The following is a 24398-nucleotide window of genomic DNA, read 5'->3' as shown; positions in this document are numbered from 1 at the left end:
TGCATCTGGCAAAAATCACAAAAAGGTGTAAAATCAATGTTAATTTAACTCTGAGAGTGTACAAACGGGTCCATTTTTGTTCCATTTGTACACTCTCAGAGTTACAGACCTATAAGGGTCCATTTTGTTCCAAATGATCATTTAGCTGGGTCCCCCCTGGAACTCCCTCAAGGACCCCTTTGGATCCCCCCAGACCCCACTTTGGGAACCACTGCCTTAGGGTACCTCACACAAAATGTCCTCCCCCTGGTCAGCCTGATGGAGGGGAAGGTAACTGGTTGGAATAACGTATTCCTTTCACACACTACGTCCTACCGGGGAAACTCCCCCCTGTCAGGTAAAAAGAAGCGGCCTGTTCACTCCTCATGGCAGAGGGAGAGTAGCGCCCAGGATTACAGCGTCTTAGGCAATTGGCACCAGGTGAAATAAGGGTTACAAAATCATGGGGAAAAAGAAATAAAATAATATAAAGAAATGCATTTTTAAGTGCTGTTTTTTTGTGCAATACAGGTTTGTGTTTGATCGATGCATATTAAACTGATTCTGTGAGTCATTTGGCAAAGAAGAATGCCATACTGGCCGCTTGAAGCCGTCGTGGGCCTTTGTGACAACAAGCACATTACTCAGCCTTATCAGTGACGCGCTTCACGCGTTATCAAGTCATCCAGAGTTTAATCATTTGCAATAAGGATGTGGGCGAGGCTTTTGCAAAAAGGCGCATTTGTTGCAAAAAGACCTTTAAGATTGGATTTTCCTCGTATTTTGCTCCCGACCCTTTCCTTTCCTGAAGCTCAACATCGTTTCCTCTCCCCATTGTAAACGATAGAATTAGTTGGAGACACTGCGGGGAGAGGCCAGACTTCCCTCTCTCTGGCCCAATGGAGCATTTTATGCAGCAACGATTCAATAAGGAACACATTCCACCCGTGGGTCAACAGTGTGGGTGCACACGCAAATGAGAGAGGGACCTTCTGCAGGCTGGCTGGCTGGCTTCCCCCCCCCCCCCCCCCACCCCCCCACCACCCCCACCTCCAACGTGCACTTCCTTCGGATAGACCAGACCACAGCAGTTTCCTCTTTCCTGCGCCGCCAGGGCAGAGTCGGGAGGCCCTCTCTCTCATGTGTATGCATTTGTGTCACATTATTCAGCGAGTGCTTCCACTGACCCCCCACCTGGCATTTTAATTCCCTGACCAACCGGGGTAGTCATGCCCCCGATGACACTACCCCTGCTGCTCCGCCGGAATTCTTTATGTGCTTCTTATTCAGAGCAGACCGCAGATCCACCAGAACACGCCAACGGGTTAGGCCAATTCTGCTGTGACACAATGCTGTTTTATTCAGAGTGATAGTCTGTCTGAGTCACCGCCCCCCCCCCCGTCCCCCGTCCCCCCTCCCCGGTCGCAATGACTAACCAATCCTGAGTTGCTGTGATAGGAGAAGGATATCAAATGGAACACAACCACCGTAAAGACTAATCATTGTGTATATTCCTGCACTATACCTGCATCGAGTGATCTTGGTACATAGAAGTTGATCTATTGAAGATTCTGACAAAGTACATCATTTTTGTTTTGATTGTATTGCTGTATTGTTGTATTTTTCTTTCTGCTTTGGCAATGTAAACGTATGTTTTCTCATGCCAATAAAGCCCTTTGAATTGAATTGAATTGACTAACCAATCAGGAAGTAGACAGGCAAGTCGACCAATGACAAAGCTTCTAGGAAAATCTTTGAATGCAGATGTGTCACAGAGACTACTTTTTTTTGGGAGCGTTTTACTCAATCATGGCTGTCTGAATACCAGGGGGAAAAAAGAAGGAAACTAGAAAAAGTGCCCTTCCGGGCACAGGTCTCCACCAGGTTATCCACAGATCCGTGCAGTTAGAGGTAAAAACACTTTTGGGCCAGTTATAGCGCCACCTTGAGGCTGAGTTGAAATTGTTCATGTGGCATTTCGTCCTCGGTCTAGTGGGAATGTGGGTGCACAATTTCAGGGAAATCACGCGATGTGTTCATGATTTGCAGCATTTTGTTTGAAACTGAGCACTCCTGTGAACTTTGGAAGCCAATCTTAACCAATCAGGATGGAGTCTGATAAATCTGAAAGACCCGTTTCGTTGAATGGCTCTAGAGAGACTGTGTACCAATTTGCGTGATGTTTGGACGAAATCTGTAGGTGTACTGTGCAAAAACTTGTTTTGCACAAAGCGGCCTCCTGGTGGCGCTATAACAGGCCGTTCTGGAAAGTTTGGGGCAGAGGTTCATGGTTGGCATCCAGGGAGTGTGTGTGCAAAATATGGCATCGACCGCTTGTTTTGCACAAAGCGGCCTCCTGGTGGCGCTATAACAGGCCGTTCTGGAAAGTTTGGGGCAGAGGTTCATGGTTGGCATCCAGGGAGTGTGTGTGCAAAATATGGCATCGACCGGGTTAACGGTGGCCGAGATTAGCTGTTCACGGACACACGGACGGACACACGGACGGACACAGTGCAAAACATACTCTCCCCACATGCCTTCGGCCTGGTGGAGACAAAAAGGCCATTAAAATTTGGACATATTATGGATTTTAAGCTTTAAAGGTTTAAAGGTTTCATAACATTAATTTTCATTTATTTTTATTTTTCGTTTTTCTTTTAGGTTTTATGACCTCGATCACACCCAGAAAACCTGAACTTTGAACATTCATTGGATTTTCTGTGGTCTGGAGTTTTCTCTGTGTCTGTGAGGGCTTTTGAGCTGCAATGGAAACAGGCAAAACAGTGAAAACAGTGACATCTGCTGGCAAAATCCATTGTCATGAATGGGATTTGCAGGCTGTGACGTCACACTCCATGGGAACTTTAGAGCACTTGTTTGAGCCAGAAAACCCCAGACCACAGAAACTCTACTGAATGTTAAAAGTTCAGGGTTTTTTTGTGTGCAATTGAGCTCAGGAAACATAAAAACTAAATTATGTCACAATCCTTTAACTCTATCTCTACCGCTAGCCGTTAGCATAAACTCCAGTTCCAGGGGCCAGCATACCCCAGTTCCAGGGGCCAGCATACGCGTTCACTTTAAAAAGTCGGAGTTTGCCCCCCCCCCCCCCCCATACACACTCTCTCTACACACACTCTAGTATCATTGGAACACGCACACACTCTTTAACCTCTCGTCAGAAGCGTTTACATGGCGTCACGGTACAAAGGCACAAATTAAATCCGAAATGTGGATGGCAGAAAATCCACCAAGGACAGCGTTCCAAGATTTATGGGGGGTTGGAAAATCCTTCTTTCAACTGCTTTGCAAGTGTGAATATAATTTGCAATATCATAGTTGGAACGGTGGGGCGTTGCTATAGGAACCGGACCAATGTTAACCCATTCTGAACGGGCACCCATTTTGGTGTTTAGCATCATGTTATGCTTTAGCTATTTAAAAATAGCAGATCTACAAGCTCATATCGCGCCACCGAGTGGCGCGATACGAGCTTGTAGGTCTGCTATTTTTTGAAAAATCGAAGAACGACTGACATTTTTAGAATCTGATCTCAGGTCAGAATGGGTTAATCAGACCAGTGTGTGTCCAGTGGAAACCTCGTGTGAATCTGATCTCAGGTCAGAATGGGTTAAAGGCATCAACATTTATATAGAGTATACGTTGGGGTACGTGTATATACCGACTTGGGATATGACGCCACCTAGCGGCGACGTACTTATACGGAATTTGGACAAAAAGAGTTAAAGGACAACTTTAGTTTTTTTAAACCAAGGTTCATGTTTTAGGTTGTTATTAGAGAAACTAAAAGATGAGTGTTATGTTTTTTCCATTTGCTGCTTTCTTTCGTTTTTGGGATTTTAGTAGTTTCTGACAGGGGGGCGGGGGCATTCGAGCATGGGGCTAAATATGTATTTTTTTACAAAATTTTATGGCGATTTCTTTTTTTTATTATTTACTATAGTCCTAATAAACCCCAAGAAAATACATCTGGCCACAAAAGATCACAGGATCTATTGAATGTGTCATATATTGAGCCTATACACACAGTATAGCCTTCCCCCAGTAGGCTACCTTCACATTCAGTAGATCCTGTGATCTTCTGTAACCAGATGTAATTTCCTGGGGTTTATTAGGACTATAGTAAATAATACAAAAATAAAATTAAAAATAAATAAATAAATAAATAAAATTTGGTAAGAAAATACATATTTAGCCCCATGCTCGAATGCCCCCGCCTCCCTGTCAAAAAGAGCTAAAATCCCTAAAACGAAAGAAAGCAGCAAATGGAAAAAAAAATTACACTCATCTTTTACTTTCTCTAATAACAACGTAAAACATGAACCTTGGTTGAAAAAAACTAAAGTTGTCCTTTAAGTACAGTACTTCAGTGCATGTACTTTACAGTCCACCACTGATAACAAGACACTGTTCCCCCCCCCCCCCCCCCCCTTGTTATTCAAAGGACTAATAATTTTCCACTTTTTCTTTTTTCCCCTGTATTACAGAAGGAGCTCCATCTGCCATCCCAGGCCTCCTGCCTCACAACACTGGCATTAGATGTGAGCTGGCTTTAAGCTAAAATTCAATTCTGTGCCTGTTGCAATTCATCAAGGCTTTATTGGCGATTCATTACATCTCCAAGGCTGAAAATAGTCTTGTTGCTCCACTGTCTCGGAACAAATTAGTTTTTCTCTTTTTACTGGACTGGACTGTTAGGAGGACTGGCCGGCCTGCAACAGGTCATTTTGACGAGGACAGTCTCCGATGTGGATCAGAGCCTCTTTTCAAGTCCATGGAGTCAGCCTGCCTTCCCTACCATTTCCATTCCCTCTCATCCGTTTCCGTCCTTCACATTAGTCACAGAAAAGGGGCGCTCTGAAGTTCTTATTGAAGGGTTTATCAGATCCCAGAATTTTGGGCTTAATTATTGCTTGTTGGCTACTTAAAGGTGTGTGTGTGTGTGTGTGTGTGTGTGTGTGTGTGTGTGTAGGGAGAGGGAGAGAGAGAGAGAGAGGGGGGGGGGGGGTATTATGTGCTCCAGCTGTGACACGTCAATATCATAAAAGCCCCCCCTGACTGACAGACATACTAAAAGGAGATTGATTCAAAATGACTTATTTCCTTTGATATTGATCGGTAAACGAAACGTGCTTTCACGACGAGGCGGACCACAGCACAGGGTCTTTAGTGTTTGTCCAGCCCATCATTTACTTCAGAGGGTCTGCCTTAGAGAACTGAGAGAGAACTGAAGCCCTCCTTGACACACGGAAGCACTCGGGGGTCATTATGACTCCAAGGAGGTCAGACTTCTGACTCACTAGAGGGGGTGAGGTCATAGCGTCCTACTGATCCTGCTGTCACAACGATAGGGCCAGCCTGACGCGGTGAGCTACGTTTGGGAAGTAAATCAAGCCCATAATGACTCCTGGGCTTTGGAAGTCATGAGCCACGATAACTCAGCACAAACGGGGACGAACCGACTAAAATAGAGGATTCAGTGTTATAGTTGGGCTGCTGGCACTCAAGGGACTTATGAATAGACTACAAGTGTGATACTAGCGAGACCTCTGAGCGAAAATATGAGGCTGTGAATCGGGCTCCATGAGTGGGCACTCAGAGTGCCTTCATAAGGGCTGTGGTCCTAAATCCTTTATATTTATGGTTGTGCGTTTCGCCGCCTCTGGTTTACAGGAGCCTCTTTAGGATTTATGGCCGCTCTAAATCAGGACTGAAAGCGAGGGGACAAAAGAGGATTTCAACTCGGGGTATAAGAAGGAATATCTCACAGCCTCTGCTCTTAAGGGTGAAATTGGGAGAAATCTGTGAAATGACGAGCATTTGGACATATTGCTAAGATCTCTTAACCCATATTGACCTGGGAACGATTCTACAAAATGTCTTCTAAATCCTGACAGTTTTCCGGAAAAAGCTATGTTTCTATGTCAGTCGTTCTTCGATTTAAAAAAAAATAGCAGACCTATACAAGCTCGTGAGCTTGTAGATCTGCTATTTTTCAATAGCTAAATCACAACATAATGCCAACACCAAAAGGGGTCACCGCCCAAAATGGGTTAAGGGAAATGTGGCCATTTACGCGAGCGGTTCCACTGTATCAACGTGTTCGGCAATCAGTTTTCATTGCATGCTTTAGTTTTGAAACCCGTAACTGTGCATTTCTCTGCCTCGGCGCACATGCCTTTCAACAGCATGTTCACAATCAAAAAGCCATGATTACATACCCCCCCTTGAAACACCTGCACATTGTTGCTGTTTGCGGCGTGTGCATTTTCCGTCCGATACGGAATGGAAAAATTCAAGGCGGCGAGTTGATGACATAAATAGCGGTTCACATAAGACTGCTTCAATCAAAACATTTATCCCTCACTTTCTGGCGCACAAATAGGACAGCACCGAGGGACTGAAATGACTTGTATTATTTGAAAAATGAATGTAGCTCATCGAGCAACATGTACAAAACACGTACAAACACTTGTATGGTTAACGGCTGAACCAATCCAACAATGACTAGTTATTGATTCAGTGGGAGAGAGATGTAAGCAAGGTTCAAAGTATAACACTTTGAATGTTCTTTTCTAAATTGAGGAGACAAAAGTTGAGCCTGTATGTACGGTACAAGTCACATGAAGCGACTGCTGCTTTCTGTGTGAGCCTCATATTGTGTATAGACCCTATAATCACCTTAAAATTCCACAATATTACGGTAGCAGACAGGAAGGAAGCCACTCTACATTTTGCCCTTTGACCTCCACTGAGCTGGATCATTCGTCTGGCCTGAGGTGTACACACTGTGGTTCCTGTTTGAAATGCTACATCTACGATGATTGGATAATCAGAAACATTATCCTGGTCCCGAAAGCACCTTCGTCTAGTGACGTCGGTCTGCAGTCCTACACTGGCCCCTGTAGCTATTGAAAAATATCAGATCTACAAGCTAAAATAGCAGATCTACAAGCTAAAATAGCAGATCTACAAGCTAAAATAGCAGATCTACAAGCTCATAAGTGGCGCGCTATGAGCTTGTAGGTCTGCTATTTTTGAAAAAATCATTAAAATGTAGCACAAATCATTGAATATTTATTTCAGAGCGAACATTTTGGACTAAAATATTTGCTTCTGGGGGGTCCCGGGAACTACATATTTTGAGATGGGGGTCCGTGGCCCAATAGAGATAATTCTGACGTCTGTCTGCAGTCCTACACTGGCCCCTGTCCTACACTGGCCCCTGTGATCCTACACTGGCCCCTGTGATCCTACACTGGCCCCTGTGATCCTACACTGGCCCCTGTGATCCTACACTGGCCCCTGTGATCCTACACTGGCCCCGGTGATCCTATACACTGGCCCCTGTGATCCTACACTGGCCCCTGTGATCCTACACTGGCCCCTGTGATCCTACACTGGCCCCTGTGATCCTACACTGGCCCCTGTGATCCTACACTGGCCCCTATGTTCCTACACTGGCCCCTGTGATCCTACACTGGCCCCTGTGATCCTACACTGGCCCCTGTGATCCTACACTGGCCCCTGTGATCATAAACCAGATAACTTTGATAGACACATTGTTATTTCCTTTACTATGCCAAGCTCATGGGCTTTGGCCCAATATAAACACATGGAGCTTGAAAGTCATTATGCAGAAGACTCACGTTAAACGATGTGTTTTATTTGTTTGCTCAGACAGTATAGCGTAGACTCAGAGAAACGGGAAACTCGGGCCAGAAAAAGGGGAACGGTCACGCAACGCAACGCAGGCCGTGCAGCAAGAAAGAACCGGCATGGGGATATTGTGATTATGCGGTCGATTCACTATCCGGTCAGCTACCCAGCACGCCCCCCAAGTTAAAACAACTGCTGCACAGCCCAAAGGGCAGCTAACATGCAGAGGCACACAAAATGAGGCATTTAAAATAAGAGACCTATCTCTCTGGGAAATCGCAGATCCTTTACGCAGGAATGCCCACATACCGCCAGTCACGTCTACCGTACCATGGCCAGATTAGAGGCCGACCAAACAGAATACGCAAAACAATAAATGCTCCATGAATAATGGTTGTTTGGTCATAGGCTGCTGCACGTGAGATTGATAAGTCATATCTGTTTTCCTTCTCTTTGGTATTCACAGAGCAGACTCAGTGGCTATCGGAGCATGTTTTGTAGATTCCTCGGGATGTGCTTGTTAGAGACCCGCATAATTCTCCCTCTGCGAGAACAAAACGAGACAAAGCATGAGAGAGAGCGAGGAACAAGGCAGATGTGGGTAGATGACTAATCTCTGGCGACTCGCGCAAGCTAGCACCTACTTCTTCCCACCCAGTGTGGGGTCCCGCGGGACCGCTGCGAATTCCCATTATCCTGCCCGAGATCAGTGCAGGGAACGATGGGAAAAGATGGAGGGTTCCACGTAAGGCAGGGAAGTTCTGTCACACTGAACCGCTCTCCCCTAGACAAGTTTTTGAAACCCAATTAAGGACTATGTAAAACGCTGGGCTACATGTCTATGAACACAGCCCTCCTTGTTTAGTTGGTGATGTCTGCTGGTCTCATGACTTAAGGCCTAATTAAACAACTAGCCACAGCTCCCCAAAGGAATGCCTTTTGCTTCATGTTCATAAAGGGGGTAAAAAAAGAAGAGGGGACTGGGAAGTTATAAAGGCAGCGTGGATAAATAGATTCATAAATTACTGTTTACCATGCCTCTGCTACAAAATGACAAATTGAGAGTGCGGCAGGAGCTGAAACGAGGCATTGTATCCAGTCGTCTGGACTGCCAAATAGGCGTGATGGCCCGAGATCTCACGATGAGTTATGGACGGTGACAGCAAACAGCAAACTAATGATGCTTTCCAAGGTTATCTCCGACATAAATAACCATTAGGAGCAATGCTGACGCAGCAGCCCAAACCCACAGACACCTGACATGGGGCACTAAAGACGATAAAAACCCCAGGCAAGGGCACTAAGCTAATAACCATTCTTCCTCCATTTGGGGTTAATCTCACAGTCTCCGACTGCTACCTGCTCAGCCACCAGGAGGAGGGAGGGGCATGCGTGAAGAATGTTTGTTTGGGTGGAAGGGGATGGCGGCAGCATTGGCTCCACCATGTAGTGTTGGTCGCAGATAAAACCTGAAAAACATGTCAGTCCGTCCGTCACGCCTCCATATATGGTTGTCAGTCCGTCACGCCGTCATGGCCGTCTCCATATGTCGATCTGACCTCATCAAACCCTGTAGACTCAAGACACGCCATGTATGGCCAGACCTCATCAAACCCTGTAGACTAAAGACACGCCATGTATGGCCAGACCTCATCAAACCCTGTAAACCCAAGACACTGCCCCCGCTGCCATTCTTAGATCCCCATATATGGAGCTGACCTGTTGTGACATTTCATATAGGGTGAGGTCGCTTCTCGCCCTCAGGGCGTCTTACTGGTTTAGTTTTAGTCGACTAAATATCATAAGATTTTGATGGCGTCACAATGGCTGATTTTACACAGCAAGCTCGCAGCGTGTCGTGAGCTTTACAGTACATCTGCTATTTTCAGCTGCAACGAAGCATAAAATGACTCGTCTCTTAGTTATTTTCCACTAGCCCTTCCTAACATTTTACTCTGACGAAATTGTCAGTATATTACGCGTTAGTCTTAGTCAGCATAGCTCCGTTTTTTTTATTTAGTCTTCGTCAGTGAAGAAGCGTAGTCGAAGGAAATCAACACCGCCACCGTGTCGGAGCTCGTCCAAAAGCTCCTGCATGACAAATACCGACCTGGAGCCAGCTGTGACAACGCAGTAATCCAGCAAATCCCCCTTTTTCCTTGTGCTGGAAATCCTAATGAGGGTTTTGAAGCGCTCGGCAGGGACGAGACCCAGGGGCTACGGCCTACGGTACACCTTACACCACTGCTGGCTCTCACAAGCCATTGTCCTCTAACTCCTCTTATCTCCTTATCAGCCGAGGCTGGCTGGCGATGAAAGAGTCGTGGCAGCATGGTGGAGCCTCCGTCCACAGAGCCCCATGATGGAGCCTCCGTCCACAGAGCCCCATGCCGGTGAGACTCCCTGGGAAGCCAGACAAAAACCGGCAGGGTGACGTCACGTATTACAGGCAGGGAGGGATGCAGGAAAAGACTGTTTACACAACCCGCCGCAAAGAGAAAATCCACCCCTTTGGCCATGACCGTTTTTAATTTAATTTTGTGTATATCCAATGAGAAATGAATTGGAAGCTGGGCACTAGTGCACACTTGCTACTTTAATAAGCACTGAATTTGTCAAACAATTACAAAATTGTTTCCATAAACAGTTGTGCTATGGCCAGGGTAAATGGAGGTCAGGGAACATTGGAGGATGGCAGGAATACTCTATAACAGTGTTCACAAACATTTGATTTGATTTGATTTGATTCGATAACAGTGTTCCCAAACATAGGGTCTGGACTCTGCACGGTCCCATTTTTGGGCCACGGACTAATTTTGATTGGCCACTAAAGTTTCCTTCATTCACAAACAAAAGAATACAACAAAATGTCCATACATTTTCACAAATGAAAACAAAACAATCTACAAGTTAACTGGCTAATTTTTACTGATTTTAAATAGTGCATCATAATGCTTGGGTCGCAGGGTGACTATCTTTTGGGTGTGAAAGGTTTGGGAACCAGCGCTCTACAACTATGCATCGTGCTTTCATAGAATAAACCCTATGCATAGCGTTGCCGTCAGGCAGAAACCTCTCATCTCCACATTTTAACCTTTTAAATTAGTTTGTAAATGAATGCCCTACTTGTAGCTGTAACTTGATCATACAACAGAGCGTCACACAAAAGCATCAGAGGTAGCGATTAACCACAAGCTAATTAGCTAATTGAAACACAGCCTGAAGCAACGTGTTTGGAGCTCGTCGATCCGCTACCTGAATCCTGTACTAACAGTTTTGGTCCCAGTTTCCACCCAACAGAGACCATATGGGTCTAGAGGTAGAAAAACACAGCATTTAGGATGATGCGCTTTTCAGTACAGATGAGGCTGTATAGACAGTAGGAGGATACGTTTGTGCAATGCACATTCATAGCTAAAAATAATAAATCCAGATTTTGATTCATATTGTAATCACTAGTATTATTATTAATCAAAATGATTGATGATATGATTGTTAGAAATATGTTACATACAGTATATTTGGTCAAGTATTTTCTTTGTACATCTTGTGAGCCCATGATGGATTTCTGTTTCGTGTAACAGACCTTATAGCAATAGTGAATACGAGGGCAGCTTCAGCTGGCCAAAAAAAAAACAAAAAAAAAACGCTTGACTTAACTGCCAAGTTTAATGACTACATAATTGTGAAACATAAAATTGTGATTTAATTACTTCAGATTAATTGTGCATTCCTAATTGAAACAATTCAAAGGGCAAGCATGACGTTTGGCTTTAGCTATACTTTGCCTGACTGTGTTCATCTGTGGCTCTTCTTGTAGAAAACCTAGCACAGCTCGTACATGTATGTTAGGCGAGTAGCCCTTTACAGATCAATCAAATCAATTTATTCGGTTTCAAGCCTCTCTTAAAATCAGCAAGTCAAATGTTTGTCAGTGTTGGGGTTCCCACCTGCTCTGCTGTGCTACGCAATCTTATGTATAAATTCATGTGTAGGGTATCTGAGTCAGTAAATGACATCATTAATGTCATCACTAACACAATACGTAGTTCTGTCAGGTTCTCCTCCAGAATGTGGAACCATTGGCGAACTTGTCTGTATGTTCGAAACTGAATATGGTGGAACTCTTTTTATTGTATATTTTTTTCTTATTATTCTTTTTATCTATTGTGTTGCTGTTCTGTACTGTGATATGGATTCCCCTGAGTCTGCAATAAAGAATCAATCAATCAATCAATCAATCAGCTACTCCCGACCAGTAAGAACCCTGCAAACTACAGGTAGGAAACGGCCTGTGATCTATGAAGTTACCAGTTTCATCCAGAGGGGAAAACATCAGGTTGGCCCACTGACTGACTGGAAGGTGTTATGAATCTCCATTGCCACACGACGAACAAGCCATAGCAAATATAGGTGGTGGTTTCAGCACAGCGATGAGGCTGTATCGTTTCCGGCAAGGACTCCAGCTCAAATGAAGCCTTGGGCTTTTATTTCCAGTAATGACATTTCAGAAGGCCTTAATTGTCTATTTCACTCCATTTAACCCATTCTGACCGGGCACCCATTTTGGTGTCAGAATCATGTTATGCTTTAGCTATTGAAAAATAGCAGATCTACAAGCTCATATCGCGCCACCGAGTGGCGCGATACGAGCTTGTAGGTCTGCTATTTTTGAAAAATCGAAGAGCGACTGACATTTTTAGAATCTGATCTCAGGTCAGAATGGGTTCATCAGGGCCCAGGCCGTAGCGTAACGGTCTGGGCACCGGACTGGTAATCCAGTCGCAGTGTGCCGCGGGTTCGACTCCCGGACCCGACACGGCCTTTACTGCATGTCTTCCCCCATCTCTCTCCCGTTTCCTGTCAGCCTACTGTCTGTCCCTTCAAAAATCAATAAAAGGCGTAAGCCGCAAAAAAAATATCTTAAAAAAAAAAAAAGAATGGGTTCATCAGGACCAGTGTGTGTCCGGCGGAAACCTCGTATGAATCTGATCTCAGGTCAGAATGGGTTAACGTCCTCTGAAGACTTCAGGTATCTGTTCTATTCCATTTGCATTTCAGAAAAGGAGGACTTTTAAGGGTGCCCTTCCCCGTTGCCCTTGAGGAATCTCAAGTACTTCAAACATTTCAAGCTTAAGAGACGAAAACAATAGGCTGTTTTTTGCGGGAATGTTAAGTAAAAGCAAAGCTCTCTGTGTTGGGCGTGTTAATACTCGTTCAAGTTCTGCCACTGAAAGACTTGGAAATGGCTTTCATACCCAGAGAATGTTCTTTGTATAACCTTTACAGAGAGATAGCCACCGCCAGAGTCCAACGCATTAGAACCTGTACACGCCTGTGACTTTCTATGAAATGTCAAACACACTGTCCAAACATGTGAAATCCATATGGCGACCAGTTTTTATAGACCATATTGCTTAAATGATTAAAAAAAATGCATGGCACTGAAAATCATCCGTTTTAAAACAAAAACCTGAAAAGCTCACATTTTGGCACTATAGAGGGCTTTGATTAAATGCCAGGTCATGTTTCCTGACCAATGACTCATCATGAACAAGACAAAGCATTCAGATAAAGCACAACCAGATATGATATGAGTGAAATGTTGCATTAATGTATTCCATGCACGCAGGCAGCGTCTGCTAACTTTGCCACATCTAGGCCTATTTCTTGGCACGGAATTCTTTGCTATGCTCCCTAATTCTGCCTTTCTCCTCCTCAGTGTGTCCAATTCTACGGAAAGCCTTTGTGGAGAGCGGCTCTCTGAGAATTGTTATTTTGTCGCAGTTACAGATATATAATTCCCCCCCCCCCCCAACCCCACCAGAAGACTTGGTTCGATTGTTTTGAAGGCCATATATGGACAAGAACATTATTTCAGTGTAATTTGTACCACGTTGCTATGGTGATATTCCTATACGATGCCGCCAGGACAAAGAAGAAACAAGCCGCCACTTCAAAGGCGATTACTCCAAATGCCAGCGGGGCGGGTCTTGATGCTGCAGCAACACCGAAGCAGGTCAGAACATCTAAGACAAGGCAGTGAGTTTGGAACACACTGTACGTATACTGTAACATACTGTACATAATACTGTAACATACTGTAGCCAGTGTTTCTCACTAACTTTTTCATGTAAAAGACATGAAAAAGTGTGTGTTGTTAGAAGGTTTCTTAAACTCATTAGGTGCAATTTGCGCCTTTTGACCCCTCCTGTTCCAAACGCCATCTGCGCAGAGATTACGGTTGATTATGGTTCACGACTGTGTCCTGTACGCGTTAAAAACACTCCGGTTCCGGTGCGGGGGAAACCCCATACTCATTCAGCCTTAACCCATTCTGACCTGAGATCAGATTCATACGAGGTTTCCACTGGACACACACTGGTCTGATTAATATACAATGTTATGAGACTTACTGGGTTAAGAGAATTAAGAATAATAGATACTGTAGATAATATTACTACTTCAACCAGCAAACTACAACCAACTGCACTAAATGATAATACAGTGTTTTGTGTTTACCGTTTACATAATTGTTAAGATTGTGCAGAAAACTGCTGTCCACAAGACGGATGGAAAATGTGAACCAAATCATACGGTGCTGTTATCGTTGCATTTCCTACTGTACATAGCACCATCTTATGTGGTTGATTCCACCTCATTGGGCTGAGAGAGATGCTGCAGGCTAATGAGTCTTCTTGATGTCAGATCTGCAACATACTGTATGTAGCTTAATTAAAATAATAAGGCAAATCAATAGACAAAACGCTCCTGTGACTCAGTTTGCAAGAAACAAACATTATACACGCCGCTTGGCTTCACTGGACTAAAAATAAAACTTAATGACTTAAAGGGTAGGCTGACTAAGTGAGCAAATAAGAAACTGTGATGGACACTGTGCATTTGTTTGTTTAACTGTATGTAATGTGTTTTTTCTTTTTTTTGTTATTATTTTCTTTTCTTTTTTTTTTCTGTATTTATGGACATTTCCTAATGTTTCTTCGAAGATATTTGTGCTGCCATGGGGATGTGGGGGGGGGCAAATATATGTAAATAATTGCTTTGAAATTACTATGTTGTAAAGAAAAATCAATAAACATATGTTTAAAAAAAGTGAGCAAAAGTGAGTGAGTGTGCAAGAGTGTATATAGTGAGTGTATATAGTGTATATACTTTTCATTATACTTTGACACTCGCTTTGGCAACGTGAACGTATGTTTTCTCATGCCACTAAAGCTCCGTTGAATTGAAGTGATCTCTCAGGACAGCACCAGACGTTTTCCTGTCTCAAAATACAAAAAAAGAGGTGGTGCCGCCAGGCAGGGCCCCAGAGCGAGGCACCCATTTTTTTTTAACTGAATGGGTTCCCTCATTGGGGGTGGCGTGCGTGCGTGCGTGCGTGCGTGCGTGCGTGCGTGCGTGCGTGCGTGCGTGCGTGCGTGCGTGCGTGCGTGCGTGCGACCGAGTGAGTGAGGAGAATGATCCACATTCTTGTGGACAGGAGGTCAAGTGCAGAGGTGGAGACATGCATCCTATTTCATGCAGGGAAGGTGAGAGGAGAGAAACGGCCCCCTGCAGCTATCCATCTCGGCTAGACTCTAGACGGCTCTGTATAATATTATAATAATAATGACAGAAAATATAAAACAACAAGGAACTTCAAAACTATTTACAGCATGGCACTAACCCATTTAATTCAATTCTAAAAATGCATTAACCCATTCTGACCTGAGATCAGATTCATACGAGGTTTTCCACTGGACACACACTGGTTTCAAAAATAGCGAACCTACAAGCTCGTATCGCGCCACTCGGTGGCGCGATATGAGCTTGTACATCTGCTATTTTTCAATAGGTAAAGCACGACATGATGCTAACACCAAAATGGGTTCCCGTAAAGAATGGGTTAAAAAGATATTAGGGGCCGGATGCAGTTTAATGAACCATGCTTACTTGGGGATATTGTTTGTAATGAACTGTTGCCGGGCGGATCTCTGTTGGCCGGGGTGGGATAGGGGAAGGGAGAGACGAGGCCAAGTGAACCAGCAAGAGGCAAAGGTGAATGACAAATGGCAGAAATAAATGGGTTTATTTATAAACACACACCACACACCAGCTCCAAAATGGGTAACTGCTGTCTTTGCCCGGGGCTGATTTCGAGGACGATATCTCGGTGTGCAGGCATATAGGGCAGATGATTAACGTTACTATTAACCTTGGTGATTCCCAAATCCTTTTTAAGCCCAGCGGCTATGCACTAGACTAGACTACCGTCAACAAAACATACAGTAGGGATCAGTGAATGTGTGCCAAAGCACGATGCGTTATGTTACGCCAGCCATGTGTGATATTTATCAACGCACAAAGGTGTGAATATGTTGGGTGCAACTCAGCTCAGCCTGGGTTGGTTATCATCAATACAGTGTGTGAATAGTGGACAGTTAAGGGAAACCATATTTGGCACCTCCGATGAATTGCCTTTGATGAATTGCATTGAAAAACTCACTACTTTTCTTCCAGTCATGAAAAGAATATGTGAATGAATATGGTTTATGTCTGAGATATGGTTTGGAAGCATAAAGCTCATATTTAGCGTGTTAGGATAGCATGTCAAAGTGAAATGCACAGTGATTAAAAACACATTCAACCTTTTGCTTCTTTTTTCTGAGCCTGCGTCATCCAACAATCCCTTGCCGAAAATAGCCAATCTACAGCCTCACAACACAGCATGTTGCAGCCAGCCGGGCAGAGTATAAATAAAGTAAATGTAAACATTAAAATAAATAAATGTGTGTGTGTGTGTGTGTGTGTGTGTGTGTGTGTGTGTGTGTGTGTGTGTGTGTGTGTGTGTGTGTGCGCGCACACACACACAACAAGACAGGAGGCAGGAGAGTACTCCGCAGAGGAAATTACAAACTGATCCAGCTCTGACGCCCACTGGGGACAACCGGCGCTTTGAAGCAGAAAATCTCAGACAAATCACAATTTACCAACTAATGAAAGCCACTCAAGATGATCCTTCCTCCGCCTGGGTCCCACTGCCCTCAGACGGAGCTGCATTTACTCACACGATAAGCATCACATCCAGCCCAGAGAGACAACCACTCTCCTCTGGCTGGAGCCACAGTTTCACTTCTCAGCTGTGACTGTGAGGCTGAAATCAAACTGGCGCTGGCTGGCTGGCTGACGTCAAAGCTTTTCCGCGTGCCAATTTGTCTCTCTCTCACCTAACACTAGTTCCGCAGGCTCTTAAAGATTCTTGACATTACCGGCTCCCATTTCACTTGTTTAATGCATGCCAAAATGACTACGGTCAACTACACCAGTGTAATTTTCTTTTCACATACGTCACACTAATAGAGCTACTGCAGTTTGGCTGATCAAAATGAGTCTTTTTTTTTTCTCCATTCCTTGAGGACGGATGTGGTGTGAGTCTGTCTGTGACACTTACCCTCTGTGGTGTGGACGTGGCTCAGGGCGATGATGAACCAGTAAAGGGAGGGTAGTTTCCACAGGGAGCATGCCATGGTGTGACTGTTCTCTGGCAGCTTTAGGTTGTGACAAACGTGGTTAGAAGAAAAGTCCAGGCGAGCAGGTCTCCAACAGGGACATCATTGGTCCTACCACCACCTGTGGAGCAAGAGAGTGAGACTTAGCTCGCATATCAAAGGATAATCCAGGTTTTCCATAATGGGGGGGGGGGGGTTTACTGGTTAGCATACATGACTGACAGCTTCCTTTAGGCCCCACACAACTTCTCAGGGGCTTTTTTAACCTGGATAATCTTCACGCAAAGCACTTGCTCTGCTTGCCTATGCATTTCTGCCTCCGTAGCCAAGGGGGAAAAAAAGAAAAAGAAAAAACAGGGTTGTGGAAAACCTCATCAAACTGTTAAGCGCCACAAATCCACACAAGCCAGTAAAATAAGCCCAGAAGGTCAATAATCCTGAAAAGGGAAATCCCTTAATGGAAGCTAAGTGCTGACCATTTCACTAGAGGGGGGTGGGCAGGACCAATCCGCTGTCATCACACAAATATGCCCCACCCACCACCTCAAAGCCTGTGTGAGTCGGTGTGGAATGGATGGTGCAGCAGCCGCTCGGCTATCTCCCTTTACACATAAATAAACAAGCAAAGTTGCAATCGAGTAAATGGCCACTGTTTTCTGTTTGGTGACTGACCACAGACTGAATTATCTCTCCCCCCCCCCTCCCCCTCCTCTCACCGTCCCTCGGAGACAGAGTCCCTCTGCTCCTCCTAGCCTGCGCCGTATACCTGTCCTTTCTGCTACTTGTCTGTTCGGTTTGTTTGTTTTTTGCTCTCTTTTTTTCCTGCTACAAAAGCAAATTGCCTCCTCCCTGTCATAGATACAGTGATGGGTGTCGTCTGAGGGTGAAACCTAATGCCTACCTGTGTGCGCTCAGGCATGCGTTTCACACTCCTAACGGCTCCCCTTTGTCTGTGTGTTTACACTGTCTGGCTTTAGCTACGGTCCTCCTGTTCCCCAGAACCATTAGCTTAGAGCACATCCACCATGGGAGACGGCATCACTCCAGCAACAAGGCACACAGGAACCCATTACAACACATCTTTGCCTTTTTCTTTTTTTTGTCCTGCCCATTTTTTATTCTAACAGATTCAAAAACAGGTCTCTCTCCCCCCTCTCTCTCTCTCTCTCTCTCCCCCTCTCCCTCTCTCTCTCTCCCCCTCTCTCTCTCTCTCTCCCTCTCTCTCTCTCTCTCCCTCTCTCTCTCTCGTCATGAATGTAATAGCTACAGTATTGCGAAAGCATGAAATTCAACAAAAGAGAACAAAACTAAATAAAAAAATATATATAACAGAAAACAAAGCAAATAGAACATTAACTTTCACAATACAATATGAAAATACTGTCATACCGGTCAAAATGTACAGTATTAAATGTGTCTGTGGTGTGTGTTGAGATGGTTCGTGTGAAGATGGTCACATTGTGTATATATGCAGATGTATGTATGCAGGTCCTTCTCCTAATACAATGAGTTGTTTGTCATTGTCATGTAACTCTTTGTCATGTACAGTAGCTCTCTCTCTCTCTCTCTCTGCTAGTACAACTCCAAGCTGAGGACCAAAGTTCTAGCCCAGGGGTAGGCAACCTTTATTATTATCAGAAGAGCCATTTTTGGCCCAAAAACGTATTACAATTCTATCTGGAGCCGCAAAATAAGCAGCATTGGTGGTGAAAACAAACAGAGATGTCTTATCATGAATACATTCTTCTATTCTTCTGTTTTCCTTCATTAAATTTGATTCTTATTTTTATCTGCATGGTGTATAGGCAACATTGTTTTGCAATATCAAAATGAAAGAATAACTTTATGCCTACTACTACAAATTCAATAATAAATTATGATTAAATGTTAAAAACAAAAAAAAGAAAAGAAAAGGAAAACCTCTTATTCCTTTTCATACTTATTTGCCGTAGCAACTGGGAGCCACAGGAGAGGGCCTATAGGAGCCACATGTGGCTCTAGAGCCGCAGGTTGCCTACCCCTGTTCTAAGGCAGGTTGCCTGCCCCTGTTCTAGCCCATCTCACAAGCAGAGTCAACATAGATACGTTGCGTCTCTCAGAGACGCTATAATAATTCATCGTGGCCAAAACATGCAGAGACTAAAAACAGTCTTTGATACGTTCAATCTCTCAGAGACGCTATAATAATTCATCATGGCCAAACATGCAGAGACTAAAAACAGCCTTTGATACGTTCAATCTCTCAGAGACGCTATAATAATTCATCGTGGCCAAACATGCAGAGACTAAAAACAGCCTTTGATACGTTCAATCTCTCAGAGACGCTATAATAATTCATGGTGGCCAAACATGCAGAGACTAAAAACAGCCTTTGATACGTTCAATCTCTCAGAGACGCTATAATAATTCATCATGGCCAAACATGCAGAGACTAAAAACAGTCTTTGATACGTTCAATCTCTCAGAGACGCTATAATAATTCATCATGGCCAAACATGCAGAGACTAAAAACAGCCTTTGATACGTTCAATCTCTCAGAGACGCTATAATAATTCATCATGGCCAAACATGCAGAGACTAAAAACAGCCTTTGATACGTTCAATCTCTCAGAGACGCTATAATAATTCATCGTGGCCAAACATGCAGAGACTAAAAACAGTCTTTGATACGTTCAATCTCTCAGAGACGCTATAATAATTCATCGTGGCCAAACATGCAGAGACTAAAAACAGCCTTTGATACGTTCAATCTCTCAGAGACGCTATAATAATTCATGGTGGCCAAACATGCAGAGACTAAAAACAGCCTTTGATACGTTCAATCTCTCAGAGACGCTATAATAATTCATCATGGCCAAACATGCAGAGACTAAAAACAGTCTTTGATACGTTCAATCTCTCAGAGACGCTATAATAATTCATCATGGCCAAACATGCAGAGACTAAAAACAGCCTTTGATACGTTCAATCTCTCAGAGACGCTATAATAATTCATCATGGCCAAACATGCAGAGACTAAAGACAGTCTTTGATACGTTCAATCTCTCAGAGACGCTATAATAATTCATCATGGCCAAACATGCAGAGACTAAAAACAGCCTTTGATACGTTCAATCTCTCAGAGACGCTATAATAATTCATCGTGGCCAAACATGCAGAGACTAAAAACAGTCTTTGATACGTTCAATCTCTCAGAGACGCTATAATAATTCATCATGGCCAAAACATGCAGAGACTAAAAACAGTCTTTGATACGTTCAATCTCTCAGAGACGCTATAATAATTCATCGTGGCCAAACATGCAGAGACTAAAAACAGTCTTTGATACGTTCAATCTCTCAGAGACGCTATAATAATTCATCATGGCCAAACATGCAGAGACTAAAAACAGCCTTTGATACGTTCAATCTCTCAGAGACGCTATAATAATTCATCGTGGCCAAACATGCAGAGACTAAAAACAGTCTTTGATACGTTCAATCTCTCAGAGACGCTATAATAATTCATCGTGGCCAAACATGCAGAGACTAAAAACAGTCTTTGATACGTTCAATCTCTCAGAGACGCTATAATAATTCATCATGGCCAAACATGCAGAGACTAAAAACAGTCTTTGATACGTTCAATCTCTCAGAGACGCTATAATAATTCATCATGGCCAAACATGCAGAGACTAAAAACAGTCTTTGATACGTTCAATCTCTCAGAGACGCTATAATAATTCATTGTGGCCAAACATGCAGAGACTAAAGACAGTCTTTGATACGTTCAATCTCTCAGAGACGCTATAATAATTCATCATGGCCAAACATGCAGAGTGCACACATTACTTAGCTGACAAAGTTATAATTACGCCTGCCATAATCAACTCATTTGGAAATGACATTATGTCTCACCTGAGACCTCTAATTTTAGAGCCATTTAAAGGAGGTTAACAGGAACGCAGCGCGCTGAGCCAGAGTGTGTTTAGTTTCAGTGGAATAATATGCACTAATGAGACTCGACAGACCAGACTGGACCACAGAGAGACCTGGCAAACCCCGTGTAACTAAAGTACATTTTCATTCAACTTTTATTCATTGTCCAAATCACACCGAGGAATCAAACTCACTTTTAAGTGTCGTCGAGTAACTCAACATCACATAGAAAAACATCACAATACATCAGAAGATCAGGAAAAGACAAACTAAAAGGTATACATGTGAATGTGAATTACATACTGTAGGTTTACAGATAAATAGCTAAGACAAATTTCAAAACGATCTGAAAACAGTTACATATTTGTGGGAGTCTGTATGCTCACCAAGGGTTTAAAACCGCTCAAAGGAACCAATGTGGTCAATTTTAATGTTGTTTGCAGCTCATTCCATGTATTAGGGGCCACGGAAGCTAAAAGCAGATCTTTCAAGTTCAGAGTTAACTTTTGGTACCTTGAATTTGGGGGAAATTACTTGAACGGGTGTGGTGGGGGTTCAGACAGAGTCCCATTTAACCCATTCTGACCGGGCACCCATTTTGGTGTCGGCATCATGTTATGCTTTAGCTATTGAAAAATAGCAGATCTACAAGCTCATATCGCGCCACCGAGTGGCGCGATACGAGCTTGTAGGTCTGCTATTTTTGAAAAATCGAAGAGCGACTGACATTTCTAGAATCTAATCTCAGGTCAGAATGGGTTAAAGGAGCATTCAGTGATTTGGGTGATTTGGAGAAAAGAAAAACGGTCCGTCCCGGTAATAAGATATGTATGCACACGCTCCACAGTTTGGGGACACACAACAGGCCAACAGCACGTGCACCTAGGCCCCCCCCCCCCCCCCCGCTAGATCCTGATTGAGGAAGGCCCCTCTCTATCCTGATTGGATGAAGGCTTTGTCACCCACCACCACCAAAACCGAAACTAGGGTTTTTTGACACCTGCAGTTAACTGGCGAAAGGGAGGAACTCCTTATATGGTCAGCACACTCTATAGTAGGGAGGATTATCACAACAAAAGAAAGTGATATTTGAATTAAGTGAAATCACTGAATATACCTTTAAAAGAAGGTGAGACGTATTTAGGACAATCTAGGACAAGTGTATGGGTGTAATCTCAATCCCCTCGGATCCCTGTCTCTACTACACTCTCCTATCTGAATAGAGCGTCAAATGTAAAAGATTAGCAACAACAAAGCAAAATCACAAAGTTCTGTCCACACACACACCCAGGACAACAGTAACACTTTAAGGGGAAATTAACTTGTGAGGCCAGACACATCCTCAAGTGGCGATAATCCTACCATTGGCTTTCAAAGCCGAAGATAATGTCGTGGCATATCTCCTGAACCCACCAACTTACTTAGCCCTCCTTGGCGAGTGCTGCCAGCCCAGGTCTCCTGTCGCCATCTCCAAATCACATTCCCTCCCTGACCTCCAAATCCTCCTATTCACCGTCAACTATAACTCTTCATATTGCTGCCATTTCTATTCTGACATTTATGCTTCAGTATAATACAATTTATTAACAGTAACCTGCCTCAAGAGATGGTAATGAAAAACATACTGCTACGGATACAATGGACAATATGTGCATCTTTGTGTGTGTCTTGTCCGTGTGTGTCTCTGTGTCCGTGTGTGTGTGTGTGTGTGTGTGTGTGTGTGTGTGTGTGTGTGTGTGTGTGTGCTTCCGTGCGTGTGTTGTGCCTTTGTGTGCACAGGTGTGTCTCTGTAAGCAAACGCGCCGCCTCAGCCTCAGACAATAGTGCTGTATCATATGATTACGCTTTCATCCCCAGACATCATTGTTTAGTCTCAAAGCGAGGTAAGCTCGCACAACAGAGGTCCTGCGTCACAAACATGTGGACAAAGAAGACAGAATGCCATTTAAGCAGTTTTTTGTTTCTGAGGTCTCCGCCTCCCTGCTAGGAAAATATAAATAATAAGTAACGTCAGAACGTATAGATCCCTAGTACACGGGGATGGGCGTTTTGTACGGTAAATCGATGCTAACAGTGCCATACTTCAATATCTTTTGTGTCATGCTGAGAGTGTTTAACATGCCACGGTACCAAAGGCGCAGACTGGAGGGAGGTTCTCCCACTCTCATTCTCCTCATTAGACGTGCAGAAGGTCTCCCTTCTCAGCAGGGGAGCTTTTTTTTTCTCTCTCTCTCGCCGCCTCTAGGCTCGCACCAGAAAACCAACGGTGATCATGCCCTGCCTGCTTCCTCAAACAGCTCTCACTTGGCTGTGATCTGAGAGACAGAGACAGAGACACAGAGAGAGAGAGAGAGTGGGTGTTTCAGCATGTTTGATATGCAGTTGTTTACAGGGTGTCGAGGGGGGGGGGGGGGGGGGGGGCGGCGTGGTGGTCATGGACAGATCGATCCATCATCGTCCTCCGTAGCCTCATAATCACGGCCGCCGTATCTTTTCTAATTCGGGAGACGCGGCGGGACCGAGGCAATGTGCGTGAATGTTAAGCACAGATTGCCAAAATGTCAACAGGCACCACATTGTTTGGCTAAATATGAAGTGGGGCGCAGACAGATGTTAAAGTACTCCGTGAGAGATGGGGAAAGCCACAGGGGCGTGGGCCCAGAGGCTTTAAACATATGTGCACTTGATAGACTTGCCAGCGGCGGAGCCATTCGACAGAGCGCTGTGCAATAAGACAAACGGTCTGACGAAGAATGTGCATTGCAGAAAAGCAAAGCAAAACAAAGCAACAAGAGAAGAAACCTATACATACTGCTAAAACAAAAAAATAGTTTCTTTGTTTTGTTTTCATCGTGTGTGTGTGTGTGTGTGTGTGTGTGTGTGTGTGTGTGTGTGTGTGTGTGTGTGTGTGTGTGTGTGTGTGTGTGTGTGTGTGTGTGTGTGTGTGTGTGTGTGTGTGTGTGCGTGCGTGCGCGCGTGCGTCAGGGGTTGAGAAGCAGTAAATTGGTGTTGAGGGATTGAAAAGGACAGATTGAAATTTGAATGCCGAGTGGGGGGGTGGGGGGGTGGGGGTTTGAAAACAAGAGGCAGATGTGAAAGAATGCTGGGCTCTTTTGGACAAAGCTCCCAGTTGTCTCTCTCTCTCTAGCTGTTAAAGAGGACCTCTGGAAAAGGGTGGGGGTCTTTCTACAAATAAGGACTGGAAGAATGGGGAGGACACACAGGGTAAATAAAGGGAGTTGGAGGGAGGGAGGGGGGGTTGATGGGAGACGGGTGGGGCCTTGGGTTACAATAAAAGATTGACAGCTTGCAA

At 44.2% G+C, this 24398-nt stretch overlaps 1 protein-coding gene across 1 annotated transcript in view; it reads right to left on the bottom strand.

Annotated features, from left to right (window-relative positions):
* adgrl2a (adhesion G protein-coupled receptor L2a) overlaps positions 1-23396 on the bottom strand; it is a 113105-nt gene extending 89709 nt beyond the window's left edge. The window contains 2 exon segments of the mRNA XM_083768050.1: positions 17111-17289; positions 23216-23396. Of these exon segments, the coding sequence (XP_083624176.1) occupies positions 17111-17186 (76 nt within the window). The 5' untranslated portion in view covers positions 17187-17289; positions 23216-23396.
* Positions 23397-24398: the final 1002 nt, after the last annotated feature.

The sequence above is a fragment of the Protomyctophum parallelum genome (genome assembly GCF_964188405.1).
Source record: "Protomyctophum parallelum genome assembly, chromosome: 6".
In the NCBI taxonomy this organism is placed as follows: domain Eukaryota; kingdom Metazoa; phylum Chordata; class Actinopteri; order Myctophiformes; family Myctophidae; genus Protomyctophum; species Protomyctophum parallelum.
Note: the sequence above shows the minus strand (reverse complement) of the source record. Positions and strands in the feature narration are given on the sequence as shown.